Source organism: Misgurnus anguillicaudatus, chromosome 22, assembly GCF_027580225.2.
Source record: "Misgurnus anguillicaudatus chromosome 22, ASM2758022v2, whole genome shotgun sequence".
Taxonomy (NCBI): Eukaryota; Metazoa; Chordata; class Actinopteri; order Cypriniformes; family Cobitidae; genus Misgurnus; species Misgurnus anguillicaudatus.
The window spans coordinates 947,176-968,602 of NC_073358.2; the positions used below are offsets into that span (position 1 = coordinate 947,176).

At 38.0% G+C, this 21,427-nt stretch overlaps 1 protein-coding gene across 1 annotated transcript in view; it reads left to right on the forward strand.

The window, feature by feature from the left end:
- The window catches only part of brinp1 (bone morphogenetic protein/retinoic acid inducible neural-specific 1), a 115,922-nt gene that overhangs the window by 53,080 nt on the left and 41,415 nt on the right, over positions 1-21,427 (forward strand). Inside the window, exons 3-4 of the mRNA XM_055200289.2 lie at positions 13,830-14,020; positions 19,736-19,905. Coding sequence (XP_055056264.1) covers positions 13,830-14,020; positions 19,736-19,905 — 361 coding nt within the window. The remainder of the gene's footprint in view (positions 1-13,829; positions 14,021-19,735; positions 19,906-21,427) is intronic.

A 21,427-nucleotide genomic window follows, 5' to 3' on the forward strand; every position in this document is an offset into this window, starting at 1 on the left:
TCAGGTGCATTTAGTATTTTTTCTGTTGATTTGCATTTAAGATGTTCAAGTAAAAGGAGCTCATCTCATCACAAGCAACCTGTCAACCCACGTCTGTAATGCAGAAGTAATGATTTCTTTTAGACGCTGATTTTTGTGAAGACGTACACTGATGAGATGAGAACCACACACATGCAGATGAACAAGAAAATATGAAAACTTGTTTCTAGTTTCTACAAAACTAAAAGTGAGAAAGATTATTGTGAGAACAGATTTATAGTGTAGTTTTCTGGTTGGTCTAAGTCAGTGAGATTTTAACCCATTTGCTTAGAAATGTCCACATAGCTCTTCTCTTTAAAAAGTGTCACAACTATTGCAACATGAGTTATTTGCTGTAGTTAAATAGCAGATTGTTAAAGGGGACATATGATGAAAATCTGACTTTTTCCATGTTTAAGTGCCTAAATTGGGTCCCCGGTGCTTTTATCAACCTAGAAAATGTGAAAAAGATCAACCCAGTAACTTAGTTTTGGTAAACCATTCTCTGCAAGCATGTGAAAAAATAGCTCATTGAAATCTGACTCCCCTTGTGATGTCAGAAGTGGATCTTATTACAATAATACCACCACTTAATCTGCACGGCACTGCCATTTAGTGCAGAGAGATAAAATAATATACAGCACAACTGAGTTTTAATTTCAACAAACCACCATTATGGTGATCAGTGTTTGCATTTCGTCAGCTCATTTGCATTTTTAAGGACACACCCATAAACAGCACATTTTTGCTTACACCTGCAAAGAGTTGATTTTCTCATGCTATAATAAATTACCTATATGGTATTTTAAGCTAAAACTTCACATACGTATTCTGGAGATACTAAAGATTTATTTTACATCTTAAAAAAGTCTTGTAAAATGTCCCCTTTAAAATCTCTATTAAGAATTGTCTGAGCCAACACTGCCAAAATTTTTATCTACAATATCAGATATGCTGGACTTAAAATTCCTGTAAAGTCAGATATTTCATATGTGTTCTGAGTTTTTCTGCATTATTAACCACGAAACCAAATTTGAATGATGGAAAAAGCGATAAGTAAATAAAATAAGTTTCTGCTCTCAAATGCTGGGGGCGTGTCCACTGTCAGCGCTGAAACCACGCCCACTCACGGGAAAGCTGCTGTCTCTCCTAACTTTCAAATACTACTGATCATACTGTGCATTTTTCCTCAAATATTGTTTTTTTTCAGAGAACAAATACACTTCAAAATGAAGAAACCCATCAGTCTTTACGTTTATGTGAAAATGAAAAGTGAATGAAGTGAAACATGAGCTTTAGACATAATGACTACAATGCTTTTACATTGACAAAAGTACATTCATTTTTCTCTTTTCATCAGGACTTCATACGCAGGATTGTTAGATGTAGCAAGGGACACATTTGGCTTCAAACATCATTCAGATGAAAGCATCTTATTAGACAGGTGTTTGTGCAAAAAGGATTCAGACGTGTCTTACCACCTCAAAAGTGCATTTTGCAGGTTTGAAGTGGACATGACTCTTATTCACTCATGTTAGGAAAAAATAACCCGAAACACATTTCCTTACCTTCCCGTCACATTTAAATACTTACCTTTCTTCACGGAGCACCACCAACAGTTTCTGTGGCATTTAAAAATGGCCCGTGAGTTTCGTTTCCATTAAACCACAATAAAAGAATCACTTTTGCGCACCTGTCTGCACTTTCCCGGGTTTCAGCCGCGTTTAAGCGAATGAAATGAGGGTAGGAGGCATGTTACAAAAAATAAATGCATTGATTTTCAAAGGTGCTTTCACAGCAGCTCTACTGTACGGGCTGTGGATGGTATAGTTGGCCTGTATTTGTGCTGGAGTGATTTATGGTTGTAGTTTGAACGGACTGATGATTATGAAAAGCCGCACTGTGCTGCACTTTAAGTCTCGCCTTTGAGAGGACGTTTTTAAAGAGAAAACTGACAGGAGAACCATGAATGGAGTCCAACAGGGAAAATGTTACCGGCCCTCAGCTTTTTTCTGCTGTTGATTGCACCGGAAACTTTTGCAGTGAAATGATTTGAAAGGGAGGACTCATGTATGCTAAGAGATTTATATGCGCTTGATGCTCCTTGGTAGATTTGTATGATATTCAGAATTTGGAAAAAAAGAGTTTTGTCAAAAACAAGGTATCAAGTTATAATCTGTTTTGATCATGTGATCTTCTGTGGTTGGGTCTTGGTCTAAATGTGGGCTGGGCTTTAAGATGCTCTCTCTCTCTCATTAGTCTGTATGTTAATGAGCTCATCAGAACGCTAATACTGATGGACTGAAGAGTATGTCCTGAATTATGGTTTAAATGCAACATACATTTTTGAAACACTTTTTTACTTCAAATTAAAAAAATTCAAGTGGATACACAAAGGTAGAAATTTTGAGAAATGTATGCAACCAAACCGACCAGAAGCACCATTTACTTCCATAGTATTCTTTTTTTATCATGGAAATCAATGGTGCTTCTGGGTTGCGTTTCCCAAAACCATCCTTAGCCAACTATTGTATTGTTACTGACAAAGTTCAACGATTTGGTGTTTTAAAACAAACGTTCGCAAACTGCATCACAAACTTGAGTGGTTTGAACGACAGCTCTTCACCTGTGGTTAGAAGCATCGTTCATTTTTATTATAATATGTAGACTTTCTTTGATCATGCTTTTGAACAAAATAAGCAAAACACATGTAGTACAGTCTATATCCATCAATCTTAATATATACACATTTTATTTTACGTCTTTAAGTTTATAAACAGAGTTAAAGTGCTGTATTTGAAAACTGCGCATGTTTGTAGGTCTACGAGCTTTAAGACCCTGGGGACTCCGTGTGGGAAGTGACACAAGAGGGAACTTGCGCATTAATTAAATATCTTGAATTAAAAAAACAACGGATAACTAAATCACTATAACAAAATCAGTCTTCCGAGGCAATATATGTTATTTACAGCAATAATCTGACATTAAATCAATTTGAACAGATTAATTAGTACTTCACCTCCCACGTGACATCATCAACTATGTTATCAAATGACGAATGTGTGACAAAGTTACAATGCTTTTGGGACAGGCTAGTTAGTTTCTCCAACTATGCATCGTACTATGGTGGTTAAGCAGCGATTTACGTGGTTGTTCGGGAAGTGCACCCCTGATCGGCTTTGTTACAAACATTCTTCACAATATCTTTCTTTGTGTTCATCAAAACAAAGAAATGTAGGCCTATTGTAACAACATAAGAGTTAGTAAATGACGACATCATTTTCATTTTTGGGTAAATTAGAAATGAATGGCTTCCATGTATTTGTGAATGCTTTTAATCAAGATGTTAGTATAAATGTAGTCGGTTTAACACACTTTTTGAACAATATTCAACTAATGAGTTGTCACTGCAAATTCTCAAGCGTGTTTGTTCAGTAGAAACGGCATCAACAGAAATAAATGATATTCCAGGAAGCTGTTAACAGACATTTATTTCAGAGAGCTAAAGAAATATCTCTCTTTTTGTCCTTTATGGACTGAAACATGGTGCTGTCTGGAGAAGTGATTCAGAAAAGCCATTCCACACGCTGGATTATCTGAACATCGCTCCTTTAATGTCATCCGGGGTTTTTTTTTCGAGAGAAATGAATTTCCCTGTGAAATTGCTTTGTGATTCAGGCGGTGTGTAAACGCGTGTTTGTGCTCTTTATCAGCGGCAGATCGTGATTAGATGTCTGCAGGATCTTTCTCCACGACTCCAGGCGCCTCATCCTCTGTGATCCGTGGAAAGGTCAAGTGTTTCTTTTTCTGAGCTAACCTACAGGAGCTATCAAAGTTTCTGAGTCCTCCACATCTTTTACACGAGTAATGCGGTTCGGAGCTAATAACAGATTCACGGTAAACTTCTTTTCACAGCAGTAACACAACAACACATTATGCATGACTGGACTAAACACTTACAATGCATTGATCAAACATCGTGAATTTTCTACTAATCCTGGAATCAGTCCCGGGTGAGATATGAATTTTGTCTTTGATGTCGCTGTAGCAGACGGGTCTCGCTGTAAATGTTTAGGACCGATTCTTCTGTTGACTTCAGAAGAACACACGGGGGAATTGACTCAACACGCAGTGTGATTTCTGCTGAGATATTTACACAACAGCAAGCAAACAAACATGCCTTTTTCTTTTTCATCTTTGTAAATGTAGATAGACATAGACCTGTTTGCAAAAGGGTTTTAAAGCAGATAGAGAAGGAAAAGCAATGCACGTAAACTTTTGAAGCTAGTGAATACAAAATTCAAACACCGTTTTTTTTATAATTGGTTATTGGCTTCTGCATATTTTAATTCTATATGAATTATAGCGCCACCTAGCAGTCAATGTAGCTCATGCATGTTGCCATAGAAATTGCAACTCATGGTTGGGTTAACAACAACCCAGTATATTTGAGTGCTAGCAAAAATGCGCTGTTTTCCTACCTGTACCTTTAAATGCAAATGAGCTACAACTCTTCACTACCTTACCAACATACACTGACACATTCAGATCAAATAGATCTGATTAATACAGTCTGAGACAATAGTATCTTTAGCCACATTAGTGCTACAACATGCTAAAAACACATTTAGAAAGCTTTCAGGTAAAATTAACCAGTCAATCAGTGGCTGTGGGTGGGGCTTTATCAATGTGACATCACATTAACAAGAGAATCAGAGCATCATCTATAATGAAACTGCTTTAGTTTAATGTTAATTAAAAATGAAGGAGTTGGTGGATTTTTTTTCATTGTAGGTTGATTGTGTTCACACACTGCTAACACACATTTATGTTCAAACATCTTGTAAAAGGATTTTGCATAGTACAGAAGGTACGCTTTAATGTAACTACTATTTGTTATAAAGTTGCAGTGCAGGTAACTTCTGCTGTAATCTCATAAATCACAAGTGGATTATAGCAGAATATGCACAGGAACTGTAGGTTAGGAGATCCATACACATTTTGCAGATTGTGAATCTTTATGTTTGCTGTCTTAGATGAGTAAATAGTTAAAGTAATATCTCTGTACACACACATACGTTTGTGTGTGTGTGTGTGTGTGTGTGTGTGTGTGTTGTCTCTTTCTAATGTTTTTATGTTTTTGTGGTATGATAATCACGTGTTGAGTGTGAACAGACTTTGGTTCACTAGCTGTTTATTATCACATGTCCTTGTGAAATCACTGAATCATATTTTAACTTCCATCTGACATCTTCTGTTAATCTGAGAATATGACTCTGGCGTGCATATGTCTCGGGCATATGGCTGGCTGGTGAAGATGAGGAAAGAAGAGAGGAGATGTTTGCAGAATAAACTCTGTTCAGAATGGCTTGTGTTGTCCTCTATCATATAATGTGTTGAAGTTTTTTTATTTTGCTTTTACAAGAAAGTCAAAGTCGATTGTGGAAAACATTTTCTTGCAGGTTTTAGCTGGTCAATAACAGTGACTTCTTTTTTGAGGGCGCACTAATTCAAAGCTCATCAAAACATATATGTATGCTGTTATGTGTGCGGCTCATCGTGTCAAAATACGTGTTTGGCACGTTATGTGAACCTGTGTGCATCACGTGTCATGTCAAAATATGTGTTTTCCGTGTCATGTTAACCTGTGTGCATCACGCGTCATGTCAAAATATGTGTTTGGTGCATTATGTGAACCTGTGTGCATCAAGTGTCATGTCAAAATAAGTGTTCATTGCATTATTTAACCTATGTGCATCGCGCATCTTGTCAAAATATGTGTTTGGCGTTTCATGTGAACGGGTGCGCATCAGGCGTCATGTCAAAATATGTGTTTGCCGTGTGAAGTGAACTGGTGTGCATCACGTGTCATGTCAAAATATGTGTTTGGCGCGTCATGTGAACCTGTGTGCATCACGTGTCATGTCAAAATATGTGTTCGGCGCGTCATGTGAATCTTTGTGCATCACACATCATGTCAAAATATTTGTTCAGCAGGTCATGTCAAAATATGTGTTTGGCGCATTATGTGAACCTGTGTGCATCACTCATCATGTCAAAATATGTGTTCGCCGTGTGAAGTGAACCGTTGTGCATCACGTGTCATGTCAAAATATGTATTTGGCGTGTCATGTCAACCTGTGTGCATCACGCGTCATGTGACGATATCTGTTTGGCGCATTATGTGAACCTATGTGCATCACACGTCATGTCAAAATATGTGTTTTAGCGTCATCTGAACCTGTGTGCATAACGCGTTATGTCTAAATCCATGCCTGCTGCAGACACTTTGAAGGGGTTTATAATAAAAGAGACGCTCGTGTTTGCCAGATAATAGTTTAGTGTTAAGTTAGTGTCTTGCAAAGATTTAGTGAAGGTGAGCGACTCATTTATCATAAACTCTTTCGACATTTGTCCAGCAGGCATGTATTTTAACATGACGCACATATGTTCACATGACGCACCCAACATATATTTTGACATGACGAGCCACACACATCCAAACACATATTTTGAATTCCTGCCCCTTGAAGGTTACTGCCAGTTGTAAAACCAGTTGAGGCTTTTTTAAGACCAGTTGACCTTCCACTGGATTAACTCTTTCACCGCCAGCGTTTTTTTTTTAAGTTGCCACCCAGCGCCAGCGTTTTTCATGATTTTCACCAAAGTTTAATGCCTTCCAGAAAATGTTCTTTTTTTAATATATAAACATACAATATACCAAATGAAAGTACAGACCCTCTTCTTTCAAAAAAAACAACAACAAAAAACCGTTTCATCCTACCTTCAGTTGTTCTTTTGTAATCAGCTTTTGAATATGGGTAGGTTTCTGCCAAAACACCACATTTTGAGCAAAAAGCAGAGATAATTCCATTTTTGTGACAGACTTTTCATAGAGATCCCATTCAGAGTGATCTTTAAAACAGACACGGACATGCAGCAGCTTGCCATAGGGCAATACTTTCGGTTTTAAAAAGTTGCGGAAGGGGATAATAGCGGTATTGCGGAAAGACAGAAAATCTCGTCATTGGCAGGGAAGCGTTTTCTCTTGATTGACGAGAAATCTCGTCAATGGCGGTGAAAGAGTTATATTATAAGAGTTATAGTAGCTGTATTATATTAGTTATGGTTTTATGTAAACACATCTTTGTGAGGTAGTTTGAGGCACATCATCTTGTGTGGTTATATAAGTGTCTTAAAAAACAATCCACTCATTCAACGTCTTATACCGGGTGATTTATGATCTCAATGTTTCTCCACCAGTGATTTCTGAATGCAGCCACTGGATGAATTTACCATCTACGTCTGTGTGAATTTGGTTTGAGGCCTGAGATGTGAACGTTATGTGAGAGAGAGAGAGAGAGTTTTGACCCTGTCGGTCTCAGCAGTAGAGCCGTACGGCGGGAGATTGAGCAGCGCTGATCGGCTCCAGGAGAATTGAAGTTAAGTAATAGGTCAATTTAAGAGGCTGCCGAGCCGTTCACAAAGATATCACTGGATCACAATCGTGATTTGAGGAGTGGACGAGAATGATGCAGAGCTTTTTTCCCACATGTATAGTGTATATCACTGATGGTGTTGTATCTGAAGTGAAAGAGAGGAAAGATAACAGAATAGTTTTATATTGCCAGTCAACAGAGCCAATAAATATAAAGTGCTTCTGGATGTCCAATATTTATAACCCCCACCCATAAAATATCACAGGATATTTAGTGTCTGATAACGCTGCATGATTTTTGGCTGTCCCAGATCGACACACAGTGTGTTTGCCGCCACGACCTGCGTAGCGGTTATTTGTTTACCACTATCGCATGCTGATGACGTGTGTCGCAGCCGTCACAGCCTATGGTTCAATAGGTGTCATCATCATGTACATACTTGTCGTACCCAAGTTTTAACACTCCTTGTCGCACAGTGTGATAACAGATCTTATATGAGTGCACAAACCCTGCAGTGTATCCTGAGCTTAAGACCAGGGCTTTGAACCAGAATTTTTCCCCAATTGGTTCATTCCAAACAGAAACAGTATTTTAACGTTTCTGGTTTTCGATTCAACCCTAAAATTGACTTTCCTGAACCAGTTAGAAAAAAAATTTAATTCCCTAACCGGTTAATAACGTTCCATGTCAGCTGTTGGACATACAAATAAGTATGCTGATAATTAGGACATTAAACTTCAATTATTTGTCTACATATTTTTTCATAAGTCTCTATCTTGTCATCAAACATTAAAAAAGGTTACATTATGTAAGCGGCATGACTGTAATTCTGACATTTGTTTCAGCATTATACATGAATTAAGACAAGGACAATTTCTGCCATGTCGTTTATTGGCAAACAACTTCAACAAATGTTTTTATTAGAAAAATAATACTGGGGTATTTCGAGATCATGTGCTGTCAAGAACAGAAAGATTGTTCGCTTGCTATTTGAAACGCGTCTCTCCATGTATGCACTTTTGAGTGCACTTAAACAGGCGCACACACACAGGCGGAGGACGAATTCCAAACGGCGCTTCGGGAAGAAGATGCAGCATAAACAGTTGCTCATAACAAGTGAAAATTATGTTGTTTTTGAGTGCTTTATTCGCCAAATGTATTTTAATGTATTACAGTATGAGACACAGTATCGCAACTCTCTCTCAAGTTTATACATCAAGAGTTCTGATCTTTGAAGGGTATAGAGATAATCACGTTTGATTGGAGTTGGACCGGACACATCTATGCGTACAGAAAATTGCTCACTTTAACGCCTTTTTGCGGTTAAATTGTTTAAAATCACTTAAATGTTAACATTTGCAAGCCTTTGAAACACGTGCAAATGATCAAATTTCACTCATTTCACTTTAAATTTGCGTATTAATATGAGCAAATTGCATGCGAGTCACCAAGTCATATTGCTTGCACCGAGTCAGAAATCTTGTCAAAGAATGAAAAATTAACGTTATTACCGGTTACCATTATTTTAATTAAACAATTCTGTTCCGGAACATACATTTTTTGAAAGTTTCTGGTTTCGTTTCTGTCCCTTGCAAAACATCAAAAGTTTCTGGTTTTTGTTCCATAAACCGGTTCAAAGCCTTGCTTAAGACCAGCTAAAAAGTGTCCAAAACCCCTGTAAAACCAGCTAGAACTGTCGTTTTCAGTAGGGACCAATGTATAATGAAAAGTGTATTTATGATTAATAATCCCATCATGAAGTGTAGCTCATTAACTGAAGGCTGTTTTTTTAATAAGCACATTAATATAGATTGTGTAGTCACAGATGTGCAGCTTGACACCTCTCATCCAATCGGAATGTAGATCTGGAGCTGTTTTTTGGTGGTCACAGGTGTGGACATCATCTGTATTCCAGTCTCTCGCTCTCTTCTCCTCCACATTCTTCAATTCTGACTCCGTATCCTCTTCTTTCATTTCCTCATCTCATTTTGGTCTCGTCTGCTCCGAGATGGGAGCATGTGTGCGCTTTTCCTCCTCCTGAGTGATTTCATGTGGAGTTTTAATATGCCTCATTATCTGCCCTACTTTACCTTGAGATTTGTTGATGCACAAGTAGACACAATGCAATTTGCATATATTTGTTCCCGTTCCTCGAAGAGCAGTAATTATGGGCTCTTAGAGTGATTTCCAAAGGCACCGCGCTTCAAGATTCGACTTTTGTGCAGGCGAGGAGGGGAGGAGCCCCGAAACCATCGGCTGCATAAGTGAATTATCGTGGTGTTTTCCGGAGGTCTACTTATGCTCTTATTCCCAAGACAAACCAGCTGATGATGTGTTTGAATCAAAGGATGTCAATCCGGTATTGTTCTGGCACCCGCGGCCCAGCGTGGGTCCGCTTCACGTAGGTAGACTTAATTGTACGACTTTGCCCGGAGCTCTCGGCTGCCTGGTGATATTTTTATTACAATGCTGAACCCGATGCCCCCGAAACCACCAGCAATTGTAGAGCACAACTGCTTTTGGTGGAAATTTTCAGATGATGAGGAATAACTGTAGACTTAAAATTTCCATAGATTCCCAATGGCAACCTACCAGCCTCTTTTATTACTACTCTCATCAACTCTCAGGAGTCATTTTAACGTTTCACAAAAATGTATTTTTTTATAATTAGCAATGCAAATCCATATGGATATTCTTATCTGAATTGTTTTCACAGCGTGATTGAGATCTCTCTCTCTCTGATCTACTGTAGTGTGAACATTAACACTGATTATAATGGTGAAAATCTCATAGTGTTTATGCTTAACTTGTTTCCATGTTATACAGATGATGTGTCACTTACAAAGTAAAAATAACCTGAAATACATGAAAACAATACACAACTGAAGGTACTGTAACGTCCAATTGAATGCAACATTCAAATATTATGTGGAATAACATTTGTTTATAAAAGTATCTTACAAATTATAGAGATCATTAAAGTTCAGTACACTCTAAAAATGCTGGGTTATTTTCAAGCGTTGAGTCAAAAAGGGACGAGCCCAGCAGCTGGGTTGAAATTTACCCAGAAAATGATTTTATGGGTAAAAACTACCCAGCATGGGTTAACTTACAACCCAGCATTTTGACCAGGCCAGTGACTTCTCTTCAGAGAGGTGTAAATTCAAAATGTGTGTTGAGAGTGTCGTGTGTTGCTCGTCGTTGAAAGGGTTTGTGATAATAGAGACGCTCACAAAATACTTGCAAGACACTAACTTAAAACTAAACTCTGATTACACATGAGATTAACTCTTTCCCCACCATTTACGAGTTATCTCATCAACTAACTCTTTCCCCGCCATGAGAAAATGCTTCCCTGCCAATGACGAGAATTTCCGGCCTTCCGCAATACCACTATTATCCACCAGGTGGGCCATTTCTGCAATTTTTACAACCCGGAAGTAACACCTAACGTGAAAGAGAAAGAACTCTGTTTATGTTTTAAAGACCGCTCTGCATCTGATCTCTAACAAAAGTCCTTTGCACAAAAGGAATTATCTCAGCTTTTTGCTCAAAATTTGGTGTTTTTGAAGGAACATACCCGTATTTGAGAGGTGATAAAAAGAGAAGTAATGAAGGTAGGATGAAAGTTTTTTTTTTTTTTTTTTTGGAAAGCAGAGGGTCTGTTCTTTCATTTTGATATATTGCATGTTTATATATTTAAAGAAGAACATTATCTGGAAGGCATTAAACTTTTGTGAAAATCATGAAAAATGCTGGGGCTGGCTGGCAACTTTTTTTAACATTTGGATAAAAACGTTTTCCTGATTAATTTTTATGTTAATCTGCAATACCGTGATTATCCACTAACCCAATTTATAAAAAAATAAACTGAAGCCAAAACGTTATTTATTAATTTTAAACTCTGCGTATGTTTTGATAATCGTTCTGAATCTGATCTCTAACAAAATTTGCTAAAACATTTGTCGATCCACACACATGACGGGTTAAATCTTGTGATGAGCTTCGCATTGTGCGCCCTCGAATAAAAAGTCACCGTCCACCAATGGTTTTGACCCAACGCTGGGTTGAAAAAAAAACAGCATTTTTAAGAGTGCATATTTTTAAAAAGGTAGGCAAGAGTAATTCCCTGGTTTGTGCTTAAGTAAACTAAACTACAAACAATAAATACCAATTAATATGTGATGTGTCCATGAGGGAACATTAGCAGATAAGGCCATGTAACTGTGTTCATTGACTTTATGTACACATGTAGGAAAGGCAGATCAATATACTTACAAGTTCAGGTTATTAAGCAGTTTGGTGATCTCAGTTAACTCAGAGGTTTCTTGTCTTATGTTTAGAAACGAGTAATCCAGTACAATATAATTCAGCTCTTACCATAACAAACTAATTTAATGCAACTGTGCACAGGTGAATCTATAGGAAATAAAACAACAATCCATTCATATATAATATACTGTAAAGGATGAGTTTGTGAGTTATGAAATTAGATATTTGCTGCATAGTTCTGCTTATAGTGCAGATGCATTGCTTGAGTTTAATGGCAGCTGCTTTTTTTGGCTCTTGTTATTGCTTTTTATAGATTTGACATGGACATTTCCTCATATTGTTCCTGTAGCTCAATTGGTAAGGCATTGTGTTAGCAGGACAAAGGTAATGGGTTCAAACCCTATACTGATTAAACGTATATCATTGAATGTACTGCAAGTCATTTAGGATAAACTCCTAAAAGTGTAATTGAATGTTAATGGCATGAGCATATTTTCAGAACTCTGCCAGATGGACTATGAGGTAATGTCAAGATTGTTCTTCAAACAGAAGTCGACAGCAGATTATCTGAAGAGCTGTGATGTTTATTAAATAAAGCCAATACTTGTTTCTCTCAATTTTTAAAAGTAGACATTGTACAATATAAAGAGAGTATCAGATAATATCAGGTTTCCTCTGGATGTCAGAGAAACAACCCAGAGGATTCTGAAAACTTTGACTTCTCATACTGATGGAGTCATTACAGTTGACTCACTATATTTAACCATTTACAGCAGCAGGTTATATTTACTGTATAATGATCCATCACTTCTGTATCTGTCACAGAGAACGAGGTGTAATGTGAATGTCCGTCTATGAGAGATCTCCCCGCAGAACTCTGACAGTTTTCCCTTCAGGTCATCCACTCCATTTTTCACACAGCTGCTGAATGCACAAATTCACTCTTCAGTACTCGATTCAGAACGCAGTGAAATCTGATGATGTTAAACTAGCGTCAACACTTCATTCATTCATTTGGAAGTTACTTTTTTTAGCAAAATCATGCGTTTTGTGTCTCGTTGCCAAATCTTTGCCATTTTCGCTTCATTACAGGGTTGTAATGTGTGTGTTTCATTGCCAAATGAGATGCTAAGTGAGACCCAAAATCTGTCCAATAGCAAATCATTCCTCATCATCATCTAATGCTCATGGTGCGTTATTATGAGAATCCTGATAGGCCTGCGAGGTTTCAGGAGTGACAGACGCATTTAAATGTGGGAATAAATCCCCTAAATGATCGTTCCCTGTGTGAACGGAGCAAGACTCAAGATAATTGGCACAGAGGAAACCATTGCAACTCTTCACTTTCTCGTGTGTTTTGACTGATTTGACCAAAGTAATATTACAGCATTGTTCTGTGATTGTAATAAACAACCGTCTGTGTGTTGTTGATGTTTGTGAGGTTGTCTTGCCATGTACACAGGTTTCTTAGGGAGGCTTTACTGTTTTTGTGCACTCATAAAGCGATTATGTTTTTGGAGTTAATAAAGTGGGAGGTGAGCGTTACAGTATTTTGATCTATTTTTTTATTGTAAAGCATTCAGATTTATTTTGGTTTATTAAGGGCTTGTTCTTGTTTTTCTGGCAAGACGGGTAAGTAAATGCTCGTAGTTTTTTCTCCCTGTGATTTTACTGCACGGCGCATGCAGAATAGAGATGTGTTATTGCATGATTGACAGTTCTTGTGGTTTCAGGATTGCTGATTTGTCAGAAGTGCCTGACTGAGTTTTATTGTTTAAGATTACAGCTTTTAAAGAACGACTGTGATTGTGATATATAATGTATATGTGTTCATGTCTTCTCAATGTTATGTCTGATAATGATTTTGAACAAAAGTACTTAAATAGCTGACTGTTGCTAGGGTTACCTCCTCATGTCATTATGATGTTTATTTAGCATCTTATTTGCTGGTAAATTATATTATCCTTTACGAAATATTAACCATGGTTTTACTAAATGATATGTTTGAAAACTATTTTTTGCATAAAAAGGATTTTGTACTATAAAGAGCCCATATTTGAGTTGACGTGATCCTCACAGTGTCTTGTTTCTGTCCTGTAGGGAATTTGCCCGCTGGAAGGTGAGGAATACAGCCATCGAGAGGCGGGATCTGATCCGGAATCCTCTGCCTCTCATGCCGGAGTTCCAGCGCAGCATCAGGATGTTGGGCCGTCGGCCGTCCACGCAGCAGTTTATCGACACCATCATCAAAAAATACGGCACACACATTCTGATCTCGGCCACGCTAGGAGGTGAGTGTCAGCTTATGTGATAACTATAAAGTGATTTATTTTTCGTGTATGGATGAGTTCTAGTACTGATTTTCCTTTTTATATCAGCCAATGACAAACACAGTACCAACATTATTCATTGTGTTAAAATAATTCAAAATGTACTGTATTATAAAGTGCATATGTCCACTGTAATGGTGTTGGGATAAGGTCATGCCATACAATCTGTTCATGTTGGCATTGGTTTATTCTGACAGATTTTAACAAATTGTTAATTTGATCCAAAATACTGTAGATTTCAATTGGCTACACAATCTGTCGTCTCAATAGCAAAATATATTGCATGTAAAGGACAATAACATCATTGTGATGATATGTCTGTGTGTATTTTGGGTTGTTTTTCTCTGTGACCCTATGACAACAGACCTGCTGTTTATTTCCAGAGTGTTTCATTGAATGTAAGATCTCTTAATAGGATCTGTCTGTAAAACCAATTCATCACCATATTGTGCATGTTTATGCTGAAGTGAACAAAGCCTGACGCCCTTGTTGTCCTTTACCGGGTCAGTTTCCTATCATTTCCCATCTGTCAGCTTTGATTTGCTGTCAGTGGCGTTCATGTAGAGCTGTGCATTCAGGGATTGTAATATTATATCATATCTGGCTTTAGTGGTTGAACCTAATGCTAATTATGGCATACAGATATCTGATAGGAATGAGAAATATGATGCTGACATGTAGGAAGACAGTAAAGCCAAACACAGAGCACCTCATGACAGAACTTATTTTTTTAAAAATGTTATGCTTCACTTCCTTTCTGTCATTCTCACAGACAGACAGACAGACAGACAGACAGACAGATAGACAGACAGACATAGACAGACACAGAGACAGACAGACAGACCGACACAGACAGACCAACAGACAAACTGAGACATACAGACACAGACAGACCAACAGACAAAAAGAGACAGACAGACATAGACAGACAGACGGACAGAGACAGACAGACTGACTGACCGACTAACAGACAGACAGACATACATACTGATTTAAAGACAGACAGACCCACCATCAGACTGACAAAGAGATTGACTGACAGACCAACAGAAAGACAAACAGACAGACACAGACAAACAGACAGACAGATAGACAGAGACAGAATGCAAGACAGACAGACTGACTGACAGACCAACAGAAAGACAGACAGACACAAACAAACCAATGGACAAAGAGACAGACAGACAGTGACAGACAGACAGATAGACAGAGACAGAATGCAAGACAGACAGACTGACCGATTGACAGACAGACCGAAAGAAAGACAGAGAGACAGACAGACATAGACAGAAAGACCAACAGATAAAAAGAGACAGAGGACTGACAATCAGAAAGGCAGACAGACAGACCGACCAACCGACTGACAGACTGACAAACAGACATACAGACAGACTGACAAACAGACAGACAAAAAGACCGACTGACAAACAGACCGACCAACAAACTGACAGCCTGACAAACAAACAGACCACCTGACAGACAGACAGACAGACTGAGTGACTGACAGACAGACAGACAAAAAGACCGACCGACAAACAAACAGACAGACCGCCTGACAGACAGACTGACAAACAAACAGACCGCCTGACAGACAGACCGACCAACAAACTGACAGACTGACAAACAAACAGACCGCCTGACAGACAGGCAGACAGACAGACCGACTGACTGACAGACCGACAAACAGACAGACTGACAGACGGACTGACAAACAGAAAGGCAGACAGACAGACCGACCAACCGACTGACAGACTGACAAACAGACAGACCACCTGAAAGACAGACAGACAGACTGACAGACAGACCGACTGACCGACTGACAAACAGAAAGGCAGACAGACAGACCGACCAACCGACTGACAAACAGACAGACTGACAGACAGACTGACAGACTGACAAACAAACAGACCACCTGACAGACAGACCGACCAACCAAAGGACTGACATGCTGACAAACAGACAGACAGGCAGAAAGAGGGACAGACAGACCGACCAAACGACTGACAGAGGGACAAACAGACAGACAGAAAGAGAGACAGACAGACCGACCAAACGACTGTCAGACAGACAAACAGACAGACAGACAGACAGACAGAAATACAGACATACAGACTGACTGACCGACCAACCAACTGACAGACTGACAAACAATCAAACAGGCCGACTGACAGACAGACAGACTGAGCAGCTGAAAGACTGACAGACAGACAGACATTTTGAAGTTTCAAAAAGCTTCTCAAACTATCCCACAGATCATTTATTATAGCATCTAAAATTCTCCTATTTGGGTGGAAGCAAAAATGCGCTGTTTTCATATTTGTACATTTAAATTCAAATAAGCTTCAGCTCCTTAATTTATTCCAAACAGACAGTAAGTGCTTTAGTTCAAATAGATCTGATTAATACAGTCTGAGACAATAATTTCTCACCATTGAGATTTGGCGGACAGTGTACAACTTGCCGAGGGCGGAAACTATGCTAAAGCAGGACTTTCAGTCAGTGGCTGTGGGTGGGGCTTTATGAGTGTGACATCACATTGATAAGAGAATCAAAACAGCATGTCTAATGAGACTGTTCTGGTTTAATGGTGATTGAAAAAGGAGTGGGAGGATTTTTTTCATTGAACACAAACACCTTGTAAAAGTGGATTTTGCATAATAGTTGCCCTTTAGTGGTCTTAATGTAATTCTTGCTTCATTGTGCAGTGTGGGTCAGTGGCCGCAGTGTTGGCTGTTATGATCATTTTACCATTTATTGGTCATTATTTATTACAAACCAAAGGAAAATGAGCTGGTGACTAGAATTTCATTACATTTCAGAATGAAAAAAACACCGGCCCTCTGTCACCTGCATGATACGACTATAAAACTGAATAAAAAATCAATAGAAGCAATATGGCTGTTCCAGGCGAGAGTAGCACAATAAATCACATACAGAGAGAGAGAGAGAGAGAACGCAGTGAAAGTTAATGTATGTGAATGTGTCTGATTATATCTGAATGTGTCTGATAACAGAAGCTGATTTACTGAGTGTTTGTAATTATTACTCTGTGTGACTCTCAAGGTCAACTCAAGGTTCATTGTTTTCATTTGATTAATAAGGAAATCTGATTTATTGGGGTAACACAGAGGCCTTTTTTATGACCTTGTATCTCTTACTCACTGTGTTGAGGTTGAACCGTACAGACGTGAGTCAATGTGAAGGTGATGAGGATGAAGCGGTTTGATGTTAACAGGTTAATGAAGAGTTAACATTAACATGTATGTGGATGTAGCAGGAGATCAGATGCCCTCATACATGCCATATGATCTCTTTGGGTTTACTTTTATAAGTGGCATCCATGTGTAATGTTAAAAATAAAATGTCTGTGTTTTGCATTTTGTATTCCAGTCTGAACTCTTTGTCAGATGAAGATGATTTGTGTCTTGTGTGTTGTGTAGCAGAGGTTCAGTGTTGAGATGGATTGAGAATATTGAGTTAGTGAATGTTGTAGAGAGAGTCTCTCTGTTTGTCTGGATCGGTTTGGGCAGATCTATTCCTCTGGTGTTCATACTCAATGAGTTATTTAGGAGAAGGTCATTGGTGCTTTGCAAAAATCAATCGTAGCTGCATTGCCCACTCAAAATAATCTTTACCATCGAGTGTAGCGGAGAAACTCGGGTCATGTCAGTTTGACACTGTAAGCAGAATTTTTCCCTATGACAGCGTATGAAGTGAGTCACAAATACAGATCCACTGTCAGTGTTATGACACACAGAAACATGGTTCATAAGTGACATACTGACTGCAGAAACCACAACTCTCAAGATGATGCCCGCATGGGTTTTGGCAACTTCAACCCAGCCACTTCATAAGATATGACAGAAAGCGTTGAAATAGAGGATTGTTGTGATATCTCAGTATGGAACAATTCACCCCTGAAATTAAACTTCTCACATAATTTACCCCTTAATGTGATTTCATGACTTTCGTTTCTTCCAAAAAGAGATTTTTAACTGAATAATAAAATGTCAACACAAATTCTCCATTAATTCTCCCTGAAGTCAAATAGACTGAAAATCCTAATAAGTTGACTAAACTCATTTGATTGATTAAACTCATTCCCTCAATTTAATTAAGTTATGGGTCTCCCGAAAACTTTTAAATTTAAGTTCACTTAAAGGGGACATATGACTTTTTAGATGTTTAAGTGCTATAATTGGGTCCCCAGTGCTTATGTCAACCTAGAAAATGTGATAAAGATCAACCCACTAACTTAGTTTTGGTAAACCATTCTCTGCAAGCATGTGAAAAAATAGCTCATTGAAATTGGCTCCCCTTGTGATATTCGGTGATGACGCAAACAGAAACCGCGACCTGAACGTGCTTGTCTGAAGCAACATGTCTGCTTTGTGGATGTATTTATTTAATGAATAAAGCGATTGTTTATGGTGCGCTGTTTGGGATTCGCCCTCGGTCTCTGTTTGCGTGCGTGTTTAACTCATTCACCGCCGGCCTTTTTGAGAAAAGTTGCCCACCTGCATTTTTGTGATTTTAACAAAATTTTCACAAAATTCCTTGCAGGAAAAATTATTTTGTATAAATATATAAACATACAAATTATATCAAATTAAAGAAAACACCCACCGCTTTCAAACAAACATTAAACAAACAAACAAACAAACAAAATGGGGAAAAAAACGTTTCATTATATATTTACTTTTTCTACTTAATTTAACCACTGAAATATGGATATTTCTCTTCAAAAATACAACATTTTGAGCAAAAAGCTTAAAAAATTGCGTTTTTTTAAAGGAATTTATGTTAGAGATCAGACTTAGAATGACTATCAAACATAAAGGCAGTTAAAATAAATCATAAAAATTTTTTAACTTCCGTTTTTGATCAATTCGTCCAGAAAGGCATATTTATTAGTTAAATATGAACTCATAAATGACGAGATAACTCGTCAATGGCGGTGAATGAGTTAAGTGCACTCAATAGTGCACACACGAGAGACGTGTTTTAAAAAAAACTAGCGAACAAAATCTTTCTGTTATTGACAGGGCTCATATGAACAAAATTATCTCCACATTATTCTTTTTCTAATAAAACATTTGTTTATGTCTTAAGTGTATGTATAGATTACAGTCAGAAAGTCTCTGCTTATTTGGTCTTAAAGAGACAGTATTATTCAGTATTGTCAAAAATGCCTACTTGCGTCGTGGGCTTTTGCAAGCAAAAGTGCGTATGGCTGCTCAAACCCTGACGTGGCGCTAAGCACTTTTTCTCGTCAAAAACATTTTTTATAAATATGAACTTACAATCAAATCTGTGCGTACGCACCCTTTATAAATGAGGTCCACTGACATCAGTGATGATCACTCAATAACCAATAACATTTACAAAAAATGACATTAGATCTGCCACGACTTTACACTGGACATATGCACGAAGCACATTTGAGAGCTTGTGTACTGTATAAAAAAAAAACATCTTCATTCCAACCTTTTAAATGACTTCAAAAGACATAATATATTCTGCAGTATTTGGGTCACAGAAGAAAGAAAGTCACACGGCTTTAGAAAAACATGAGTGTGAATAAACAACAACTGAATATCATTTGTGAATAAATGAGCGAGAGTGTGATATTTTAGGTCTTGTGTTCATTGACCATATTGCTGTGTGTGTCTATAGGCGAGGAAGCGCTCACCATGTACATGGCCAAGAACAAGCTGGACCGGAAGATGGTCAACGCTACCCAAGGTGTCGAGGCTCTGCACCAACTCGCCTCCTCGTATTTCATCGACCGTGACGGCACCATGCGCAAACTACACGAGATCCAGATCTCCAGCAACGCTATCAAGGTAAGACAGACGGACGGACGGACGGACAGAAACCTCCTCCATTATCCTCCCACCGTCCATCTGTCTGCTAAGCTTTTTCGAGCAGGAGTTGATGTGTGACTGAAGGCTTTCTGGCATTCGGGGCTCAAGGTAGCAGGAAGTCAAGCGTGATAAAATTAAACTGAATTGACAAGAGCTGCTGAGTCAGACTGAACGCAGGAGCAAACACAGCACCTTTAAATACAGACGTACACACGACTGACCTCACAAACACAAGCCTGTATGTTTTGTTCTGCATTATTGTGATGGGTTTATGTTGTATTACTGAGTATTTGTGTTTGCAGATAATGTTTAAAGAATGCACATACAGAGAAATACAAATACACTTAAGAGCTAAATGAGAACATACCCACTTCTTGTTTTTGATAGAAACTGTATTACACATGAATCCCAAAAATGTGGGATATTTAGTTTATGAATACACCAAATGTCCTCTTAGGAAGGTTTGTTAAAATAAACACACATTATGGCACTAAAGTAGATACATTTCAACGATGCATTTATTTCACAAATCATAAAGATTGAAGCATGTGAGTGGATTACAGTAATTATTCATCTGAAGATGACAAAACCTTGAGTTTGGATGTTTGGCTGTGTCTTCAAATGTAAAAATCATTCATAAATACGATTGAGATTATAAGATTGTTCCTGGTGAATGTTTAGGGATTTTCTGAATGTTTTCTCAGCTCAGTTTCTTTATTAAAATGCTATTCACAATCTTAGCATTTCATAACTGCTGAAATATGATTTCCCTAAAGGACTAATGCATGACTCATAAAGACATTTTAAACATTTTGGGAATAAAACTTTTTTTTGGCTCTCTGTACAGTAACTTTAAGGTAAAACATGACACAAATATTGGTGGTAAAATTATTTGTTTTGATGCATTCTAAAACATAAGTGAAATAATCATATCATTAATTTCTTAAAGATAGATTTCAGTTTTTTAAGATTGTAGATTAAACAAAGTCTTTCAGAACAAATAAATGATGAAGGGAGCTTTAAGTTAAAAGTAACCTTTAAAGTGACCTTCATATAACAAAAGAAAGAAAGTCACACGGACAAAAACATCCCTGCATTCAGGAAGAGGCGGACTTGAACCCACAAACACACACTTTATACACACACATAACACACAGAGAAAGAAACACAGACATGCACTTAAAATATTGATTCAGTTTAAAAGCAGTGCAGCTTCATAAACACACACACACACACACACACACAAACACACACACACACATGCGCGCACACACACCGCACACACGCACACAGACCCCATTAATAATGGGAACTGGTTTGGATATATTATATAAATCTTTATTGGCACAGGGAAGTGTGTGTGTGTGTGTGTGTGTGTGTGTGTGTGTGTGTGTGTGTGTGTGTGTGTGTGTGTGTGTAAAAGCGTATTAGTGTTTCATATGATGTCCCACATAGACTGTTCTCATTAATATGCGCCAATAAGCCTTTGCCTTCATTTGAT